Genomic DNA, 10,934 nt, shown 5'->3' with positions numbered 1-10,934 from the left:
ATAGATTTGAGCTGTCTGGAGGTCAATTCAAGCAAGAAAGCGATTTTGGAAAATCCGCATAACTTCAAAAAGGTAAGTGTCTTGCCTAACCCCGAGTGAGGGAATTACCCCTTAGGCATCTAGTCTTATGTGCCATTTGTGAAATGTGAAAAGCCATGTACGCGAGGTGACAAGTACGTACTCGGGCTTATATGTGCAAAATATATTGAGTTCAAGTCTTAGGCATATTGTGTATTAAATTGGATATTTGTTGGTAGTTATTTAATCATCTGTTGCCATGCCTCAATTCGCATTTATTGAACTTATTTTTATATGACGATTTGATGTGAATGTTACTTGTATATTTATGTGAATTCCGTGAGTTTGATGGTTTGATACTGTTGGAATTTAATTTCATTATGATTTTTTCCTATGAAAATAATTAATTAAGCAAACTTAAGAAGATGTGCTTATATAATTATTTAAATTTGAATTAATGAAGGCTTTGCTTTATGCTGAATAATTTCTATCTCTGTTGATTTATTTTTGTGGTGTTATACACATTGTGTGGAGCCTTCAGCTATTTGTTATGAAATTAATTTACTTGGTTGTATTTTTGAAATTTTAGTTGTGGCCATTGGGCAAATTGTGATATGAATTGATTTTGTTATGTTGCCGTGATAATTTTCCATGTAAATTGTTGTGTTGTGTGAGTTATTATTTTGAGGAGATACGGGTGGCATTTCACCGTTGATATTATGTGAGTATAAGGGTGGCATTTCACTGTTGTTGTGTTTGTTGAAAAATTGTCTGGGCGGAGCGATAAGGGCGGCTATAGGAGCGATAAGGGTGGCAATAGGAGCGATAAGGGTAGCTATTGATATTGTCAGGGCGGAGAGATAAGGGTGGCTATAGGAGAGATAAGGGTGGATATAGGAGAGATAGGGGTAGCTATTGTCAAGGATCGTATGTGATGATGAGGAGTGGTTGCATTGGTGATTTTTAAGTGATGTTGTGATTTTTCTTGTATTTATTTTTATAACTTGTGCAATTTGTCTTGTTGTTAGTAAATTGATAATAATCTTATTTATGTTGAAATTGGGAGCCTGTGGCTATTGCCAGACGGATTATAAAATGAAATGTGGGCACGAGGTGCCGTGAGTAAATAATGAGGATATTAGCACGTGAATTATCCGTGCAGTTGTGATATGAAATGTGGGCATGAGGTGCTGTGATCAAATGATAATGATATTTGGCACGTGAATTGTCCGTGCAATTGTGATATGAAATGAGGGCACGAGGTGCTAGAGAAATATAATGATTTAATTATGGGCATGAAGTGCCGTGTAAATATGAAAAATGGGCTGATAACCATGTTTATGAAAAATATGAAAATGTGCCGAGACCCGTGGTTGAATGATTATGAAATAAAGTGTCACATGGTGACTTTTTAATTGAAAGAATTATATTCAAAATATTTAATTGGAAGGATTTCTATGCAAAAAGATTTATTGAAAAGGATTACATTTGAAAGATATTTATTTAAAGAAATTATATTTGAGAGAAATTTATTTAAAGGAAGTATATTTGAAAAATGTTTATTTGAAGAATTTATATTTGAAAGAGAGTTATTTGGAAGAATTATATGTGAAAGATATTTATTTGAAGGATTTGATTTAATTGGGTATAATTGTAATTATTAATTATTGAGCGATATTAATGGTGTTCTTATTATCTGATGTGCATATCACTGGTGGTTTTATGTTGCCCTTATTGTTATTTGTTTTCTATTATTTTGTATATTATGTTGCACATGCTATTAGACTAGTGAGTGTCTTGACTATACCTCGTCTCTACTCCACTGAGGTTAGTCTTGATACTTACTGGGTACCGACCATGGTGTACTCATACTGCACTTCTGCACATTTTTGTGCAGAGCCAGGTATTGGAGATATCGGACTTGAGCAGAGTTAAAGCGGGATCATAAGGATTCAAGGTAGAGTTGCTTGGTCGTCGCAGTCCCTTGGAGTCTTTTCATTTCATTGTACTGTTAATTTTTAATCAAACAATATTGTATATTCAGTCATCGTGGTCATTCCATGTATTCAGTTAGGGTTCGTGACTCAGTACTACCAGTCTTGGGAGGTTGTATATTCACATTTGTACGCTGTTAGTTTTGATTACTTATTTAATTTAAAAAAAATAGCTTCAAAATGTAATTGAAATCGGCTTACCTAGTCTTAGAGACTAGGTGCCATCACGACGCCTGTGGTGGGATTTTGGGTCGTGACAAGTTGGTATCAGAGCTCTAGGTTCATACGTTCTATGAGTCACGAACGAGTCTAGTAGAGTCTTGCGGATCGGTACGGAGACATCTGTACTTATCTTCGAGAGGCTACAGATCTGTTAGAAAATTTTCACTTCTTTTATTCCTGTCGTGGGGATTTTTTGATTGTGGAATTTGAGCTTTTGTATCTCTATTCTCTCACTGATGGTGAGGACACGTGCTACCGGGTTAGCTGAACAGGCATTCGCACATACTGCTAGGGCTTCAAGAGGCTGGGGCCGAGGTAGAGGCCTAGGAAGGGCACGTGCCGCGACTAGAGCACCTGTCAGAACAACATTTGAGGAGCCGCCAATAGCTCCAGTTGGGGGACAGGTACCAGAAGCACCTGTTGTTACCCCCGGACTTCAGGAGACTTTAGCACAGTTCCTGAATATGTTTGGTACATTAACCCAGGCGAGATTGATCGTTGTTGCACCAAATATTCCGCAGATTGGGGGAGTAGCTCCGACTCCTACCACAACTCCAGAGCAGCAGGTTCACGTTGGTCAGGTTCCGTGTGTAGTACCGGTACAACCTGTTATTCCGGTTCGGCCTGAGGTCAGGCCAGAGGTATCAGAAGAAGAACAAAAGAGACTTGAAAGGTTTAAGAGGTGTAGTCCACCTACTTTCAGTGGCACAACTACAAAGGATTCCCAAGGACTTTTAGAAAATTGTCATCGTATTCTCCGCACCATAGATATTGTGGAAGTGAGCGGAGTTGCCTTTACTACATTTCATCTATCAGGCACAGCGTATCAGCGGTGGCAAATCTATGAAGAAGGTAGAGCAGTCGATGCAACACCACCAACTTGGGCTCAATTTTCGAAAATGTTCTTGAAGGAGTTTGTTCCCCAGACTCTCCGAGATGCATGGCGCACCGAGTTTGAACGGTTGCGTCAGGGCACTATGACAATGTCAGAATATGCTATCAAGTTCAGTGAGTTAGCCCGTCATGCACCTATCTTGGTTCCTACAGTTAGAGAACGGGTCCGCAGATTCATTGAGGGGCTCGATTATGATATTAAAATATGCATGGCTTGAGAGTTTCAAACTGATATTCCATTTCAACAAGTAGTGGAGATTGCAAGGAAGATTGAGGGTGTTTTAGGCGAGGAAAAGGAGTCTAAGAAGGCCAAAAGGTCTCGAAGACTTGGAGGGTTCAGTGGATTTTATTCTTTAGCTAGGACCCATTATAGCAGAGACTCGAGCAGTCGGCCAGCTCAGTCTGCACATCAGATAACTCGGAATGCTCCAGTAAATTCTTACAATGCACCACTGGCACGAGATTCCTATAATGGTTATTCCAATTATCCAGCACAGACTCAGTATGAGAAACTGCAACCTCAGATGGGTTGTTATGAATGTTGTGATACTAGGCACATCATGAGAGATTGTCCCAGACTTGGGAGGGGTGGATTTCATCAGAGCACTCAAGCTACAAGCTTTATTCCAGTTCATACTCCACGTACACAGTCAGCTAGAGGTGGAGGACAGGCGGGTAGTGGGCGCCTAAGAGGTGGAGTCCCGACCCGTTAATATAATCACTATGATTTGGCAGAAGCCAATACACCAGATGGTGTCATTACAGGTGCAATCCTGATTCTGTTATAAAAGGATATTTTCCTTTAATTTGATTCGGTTCTGAATATTGAGGTGAGTCCTCCTATTATGCTCTGCTTATGGGTGAGCTTCGTAAATTTTGTGACCCACTTATATGTTTATCCCAGTTGGGAGATTTGAAGATGTGAGCCCGTGTCTGTCATTTTATTTTTGTACACCATTGAGGGCTATAAGTCCAAAAGTATTTTTTATTATTCATTATAGTGGGTTTAATGTGTTTTGGAATAATTGATTCCAATTTTTATGAATTATATGCCCTACCGGTATGAGTGTTCATTATGTGTTGTGAAAACTGTTTATGAAATATATTGAAAAGAGGAAAGAAAGGAAATTGAAATTTCATTTGGGGAGCCTTAACTAAGGATAAAGCCCAAGCGTTAGAGGGGTGGTTATCGGCTATGGGATCTTGGAGGAGCAGTGGTGACGCGAGCACTATGTGGTCAGCAACAGCAGACTGTATTAGGGAGGCTGCGAGAGAGGTGTTAGGGGTCTCAATGGGCGTCTCTGGTGGGCACAAAGGAGACTGGTGGTGGAATGAAGTGGTCCAAGGTAAAGTGGAAGCAAAGAAGGTGGCGTACCTGAAGTTAGTGGGGAGAATAGGTGAGGAGGAGAGGCGAGTGTGCATGGAGAGGTATAAGGAAGCTAGGAAGGAGGCTAAGCTGGCGGTCACAGAGGCTAAGACTGCGGCTTATGGTCGTATGTACGAGTAATTGAGGGAAACAGGTGGGGAGAAGAAGTTATTCCGGCTGGCCAAGTTGAGAGAGAGGAAGGCTCGGGATTTTGACCAAGTGAGATGCATCAAGGACAAAGATGGTAGAGTATTGATGGAAGATGCCCCGATTAAGAGGATATGGCAGACTTACTTTCATAAACTTCTGAATAAAGAAGGGGATCAGGATATTGTGCTAGACGAATTGGAGCATTCCGAGAGTCACCGTGACTTTTGGTACTGCAGGCGTATCGAGGCTGAGGAGGTCGTGAGAGCTATGCGTAAGATGAGTAGGGGCAGAGCGACCGGGCCAGATGAGATTCCGGTGGAATTTTGGAAGTGTGTGGGGAGAGCAGGTTTGGAGTGGTTGACTAGGTTGTTTAATATTATTTTTAAGGGAAAAAGGATGCTGGATGAGTGGAGGTGGAGTACGGTGGTTCCATTGTATAAGAACAAAGGTGATATCCAGAGTTGTAACAATTATAGGTGATACTACCTTGTCACGACCCAAAATCCAACTAGTTGTGATGGCACCTAACCCAACCCGCTAGATAAGCCAATTATCAACTATCCATCTCCAATAACAATTATTAAATCAATTTAAGTAAAGAAAAATCTTAATCTTATACATTCCCCAAGAACTGGTAGTACAAATCATGAGCTTCTAAGAATAGAATTTACAAAACTGGTATGAAATAATACATCATCTGTTCGAAATGTACATGAACAGATTTTTATAAATCTGAGGCTACCATGAAGAAGAGGCAGCTACCACCAGAACGCAGGTATATCTTCAGATCCAGCTCCCAATGAACACAGCAACATCAGTAGCCAACATCTATACGCAAGGTGCAGAAGTGTAGTATGAGTACAACCGACCCCATGTACTCAATAAGTAACAAACCTAACCTTAGGTTGAAAGTAGTGACGAGCTTTTACCAAGGTTGAGTCCAAAACCACTAGTCCACAACAGTCCATAACAACGTAGAACAAATAATACAAGAAGTAACTCAGAGATAAAATGCTTAGCTAAATCATGATTTCTAAAAATAGTTTTTCCTTTCAAGTACATCAGTGAAAACATAAATCGTTTACCGAAGTTTCCAAAAATATGAATAAGTTTGAAAACAATAATTTTCCCATAGTCCTTTCAATAATAAATGAGATGTTTCATTTTCTTTCCATAACCCGTGTAAAACAAATGCATTACTATGCCCATCTGTCAACATGTGTGAGAAATCATGAATGATGTGATACTGTACGGCATGAGAAAAATACATCTCTATGCATGTATGTCATGTGTGCATGTCAATGCAATGTATCTCAGAGATGAACTCATGTACTCACACTCTCAGAGTACTCAATCTCACTTTCTCACACATTTCACTCATCATGCCCAATCACTCGGCACTGTATATAGCCAATCCGGACCAGGGAAGATCCATCCCGGAATATACACATCAATTGATCATCAGTCACTAAGTACCAAGTAGGGCCAAATCAGCCCGTGGTGAAGATCCATATCTAGGTATATAATACTTCGGACAAGATCCATGTCCAGGGAAGATCAATCCCTCAATAATATCAACTGCGCTCACTGGGGGTGTGTGCAGACTCCGAGGGGCTCCTTCAGCCCAAGCGCTATAATCCGCACGGACAACTCACATGCCATAGTAACAATATCAGAATCAATCAGGCACTCGGCCTCACTCAGTCATCCATCTCTCTAGTCTCTCTCTCACGGGCTCACAATGTCATGAAACTAGACCAAAAATGATGATAAGATGTATCAATAAATAACAACAGAGACTGAGATATGATATGCATTGAAATGTATATGACTAAGTATGAAATTTTAATTTAAACAAATAGTTCACAGCAATATGACCTCTGTGGGTCTCAATAATACTGGCACATAGCCTCAACATGATTTTAATATGATTCTCAGCTTAATTTCTTTAACACATAAAACTACATAGAAAATGCCAAGATTGTGAATACAAAATTCCATGGAACCAATTACGTCACAATTTCTATGGTGCACACCCACACGCCTGTCACCTAGCATGTGCGTCACCTCCCAACAATTTACATAATACATATATTCAGGGTTCATACCCTCAGCTCCAAGATTAGAAGAGTTACTTACCTCGAACAAGCCGAATCCAATATCGAGCAAGCTAAACAATGCTCCAAAAATTTCATTCTGCGCGTATCAACTTCTTAACGACTCGAATCTAGCCACAATAAATTTGATTCAGTCCACACAATTTATAGGAATTAATTCCATATCAAAATACCAATATTTTCCCACAAAATCCGAAATTACACTCTAAAAATTATTCGTGGGGCCCACGTCTCGGAATCCGACGAAACTCACAAAACAATCCGACAACTAATCCAATTACAAGTTCAACCATATTAATTTCACTCAAATCAGACTCCGAATCGGTATTCAAATCTCGAAAATTTATTTTATGAAATTGTAGAAAATTCCTCTGATTTCTCTCGAAACATCAATATTCTAACGCCGAAAACGAAAATTAATTCATGGAATACAATCACAATGGAGTCAAGAACACTTACCCAAAGTTGTGTGGAAAACTTCCTCTCCAAAATTGCCCAAACCGAGCTCCAAAATCCGAAAATTGTGAAAAATAGCGAAACCCCGAACTTAAAGGGTTTTGTCCATGCTTTTCGCACCTGTGGAGCCTGGGCTCGCTCCTACGCAACTGCTTTTGCGGGAACAATGCCGCACCTGCGCAAAAACTTGCTTCTGCGCCCAAGACCTTTGCTTGTGCGGGGCCGTAGATGCGCCCCAAGTTCTCGCTTCTGCGATCAATTCCAGCTCAGCCTTCCTTCGCTTCTGCGACCAATTATCCATTTGCGGACTCACATCTATGTTCATTCTTCCACAGATGCGGAAACACAAGAGCCAGCAGCCTTCAACAATGCAATATGATACGAAATTAATCCGAACCTTGTCCGAAACTCACCAGAGGCCCCTGGGACCTCAACCAAATACACTAACAAGTCCTAAAATATACCACGGACCTACTCGAGGCCTCAAATCACATCAAACAATATCAAAATGATGAATCGCACCTCAAATCAAAATTTATGAACTTTCAAATTCTATATCTTGTGTCGAAACACATCAAATCAATCCGGAATGACTTCAAATTTTGCACACAAGTCACATTTCACATTACGGACCTATTCCAATTTCCAGAATCAGATTTCGACCCCAATATCAAAAAGTCAACCCCTCGGTCAAATTTCCCAAAATTCAACCTTCGCCATTTCAAGCCTAATTCCACTACGGACCTCCAAATAATTTTTCGGATGCGCTCTTTAGTCCAAATCACCATACGGAGCTACTGGAATTATCAGAATTCAAATCCGAGGTCATTTACACATAAATCAACATCCGGTTAACTTTTACAACTTAAGTTTTTAATTTCGAGACTAAGTGTCTCATTTCACTCCGGAATCCTTCCGTACCCTATCCAACTAATCCGGTAAGTCATAAAATAACCGTAAAGCATAAGTTGAGCAGTAAATAGGGGAATGGGCTATAATACTCAAAACGACTGACCGGGTCGCTACATGTAACCTATCTGGATAGCCCAATTTAGAGTATTATAGAGTATTAAGTTCCGGGTCATATAAATACATTGGGCCCAGTCTTCAATTGTACAGAACATTTTATTTTTCTCTTCTGGTATAGAAAGGATCTCGAAGTTTCCTCTCAAACCAAACATGAAACCTAAATTTCATTCTTCTGATTTTACATGATTTCTACATATTTACATAGTATCAGAGCATAGATTCCAGTGAATCTCTCTCCCCACTTTCGATCGATCCTACCCTTGATGAGTGTAGTCAACATTTTCCAATCGCGATAGTGTTTCCTGTATCTGCGATTTTTATTTAGGGTTTATGCTAAATTCGGCATGTTTCTTCCGATTTCTATATACTAAGGCTTTTTGTGGTTTGGTTCTGAGAAGCAAAACACTAATTTTGGAGGATTTCGTGGATTCTTCTCAAATTAGGGGTTTTCTATCCAGCTAGGTTTTCCTCGGAGTTTCGATTGGTAAATCTGTGGTCAATTTTGAAGGTTCTCTTTTCGGTTGCAAAACAGAGGGTAATCTCGTTCATTCTCACAAATCTTCTTGCATGCCTTTTTTTCTGTTGATTTTCATTCACTTGCTTTAAAAATGCCAAACAAGACTTCTGTATCTTCTACACATGTACCTACTCACGTACCTTCTAATGTCCCTCGTGAGCCTCCTGTTTCTCGCACAATATTTCACAAGGATGACTATACTCACCCTTTCCATCCTCCGTGTGTTCATCCATCAGATGTGTTAGGAACTTCTCTTGTTTCTACTCAGTTTGATGGAAGTGGTTATGGTAGTTGGAGAAGGAATGTCCTAGTTGTCTTGTCGATTAGGAACAAACTTGATTTTATCAATGGGAATTTTGTGAGACCTCCAGATGGTTCTCCTCTTGTCAGACAATGGCAGCGATGCAATGATTTGGTTGTCTCCTGATTGAAAAATTCTTTGTCTAAGGAAATATCTCGAAGTGTAAAGTATTATGAATATGCTAAGGATATATGGTCAGAATTAGAAGAGAGATATGGAAAGGCAGATGGTGCTAGGGTATTTAAACTTAAAAAGAAATTAGCTCGCATTTCTCAGGGTTCCTTAGACATAGCATCTTACTTTAACAAAATTAAGCAATTGTGGGATGAGATAGCATCTTATCGAGTGAGGGTTTGTACTTGTGGGGGTAAGGCTAATGAAGATGAGGAACAAAAAGTATATCAATTCCTCATGGGCCTCAATGACACTTATATGCAAATTAGGAGAAATATCTTGATGATGAAGCCTCTCCCTTCTATTGGGAACACCTATAGAATCCTTTTATCTGTTGAAAAGCAGAGACAAGTTTCCTCTACATCTCATATTTCAACTACTTCTGCTTCATTCAATGCTGCAATATCTAAACCACCTTTCCCTTCCAAGGTTTCCTTTGAAACTCCTAGATCTATTGTCACTTGAAAGTATTGCAAGAAGCCTGGGCACACCTTAGAAAGTGCTATAAACTACATGGTTTTTCTCCCAACTTCAAGTTCAACAAAAGATCTCCTCCTCCTCGCAGAACTACTGGTCATGTTGAGACTACTAAACCTAATAATCCACCTGCTCATGGTGATTCTGGTACTACTGATGGGTTTGGTGGTACTGGTGTTTGTGCTATGTTTGGTGATCAGTCCTCTGCCATCTCAGGACTCACCAAAGAACAATATTCTTAGCTGATAATGCTGCTTCAACACTCACAAATCTTTGCTTCCAACTCTGCTACATCTCTGGAACTCATGGGTTCTGCCAATTTGGCTGGTAAGCTCTTACCTTATAAAGAGGTTTCCTATGGGGCTTATGTGTTGTCCAAAGTAAATGGCATTATCTGGATAATGGCTTCTTGAGCTACAGACCATATGACCTCTGTTAAAAGTCTGCTCTTTGATATTCAAACATTACCTGTCCCTTATCTTGTTTCCTTACCAAATGGATATAAGGTCAAAGTTACTAATGTTGATTCTTTATCCCTATTTTCTGATCTAATTCTCTATAATGTTCATTATATTCCTAGTTTTCAACACAATATCATCTCAGTGTACAAGTTGTTATCTCATTGTGATGATGTTGTTCCATTTACCAAGAATGCTTGTACTCTACAGGGCCCTTCAGTGAAGAAGCCATTGGTTCTTGGTAGGTTGGACAATGGCCTCTACAAGTTGTTTCAACAAGTCAATTCTCCACCTTATACTAGTTCTGTTTCCTTTAATTCTTGTTTTTCCATTTCTTCTTCTGATCCTGCAGTCTTTGCTGATGTTAATGCCGATAGTACAATGGTAAACACCATTGATGTTTCTTCTAAAGTGAATAAAGATGAAATTGTGTGGCATTATAGACTTGGATACATTCCCTTTTCAAAATTGAGACTTATTTCTACTATTACTTGCAAATTTTCTCCTAAACAATCCTTCACCTACCCAGTATGTCCTCTAACAAGACAGGCTAGATTGCCTTTCCCTGAAAGCTCCATTCAGTCTACTCACCCTTTCCAACTTATACTTATTGATACTTGGGGACCCTACCATACACCAACCTATACTGGCTCCAAGTACTTTATGACAATAGTTGATGACTACTCTAGGGCAACCTGGACACATTTGCTGGGATCCAAAAATAACGCCTTTAACATGATAAAAGACTTTATTGCTATGGT

General features: G+C 39.6%; 1 protein-coding gene across 1 annotated transcript; it reads left to right on the top strand.

The window, feature by feature from the left end:
• Nucleotides 1-8,854: 8,854 nt before the first annotated feature.
• LOC104112508 (uncharacterized) lies at nucleotides 8,855-9,957 on the top strand. The gene is made up of 3 exons (XM_009622444.1): nucleotides 8,855-9,148; nucleotides 9,212-9,667; nucleotides 9,775-9,957. Exons 1-3 carry the CDS (start codon nucleotides 8,855-8,857, stop codon nucleotides 9,955-9,957), a joined length of 933 nt encoding a protein of 310 aa, XP_009620739.1.
• Nucleotides 9,958-10,934: the final 977 nt, after the last annotated feature.

Source organism: Nicotiana tomentosiformis, chromosome 8, assembly GCF_000390325.3.
Source record: "Nicotiana tomentosiformis chromosome 8, ASM39032v3, whole genome shotgun sequence".
In the NCBI taxonomy this organism is placed as follows: Eukaryota; Viridiplantae; Streptophyta; class Magnoliopsida; order Solanales; family Solanaceae; genus Nicotiana; species Nicotiana tomentosiformis.
Note: the sequence above shows the minus strand (reverse complement) of the source record. Positions and strands in the feature narration are given on the sequence as shown.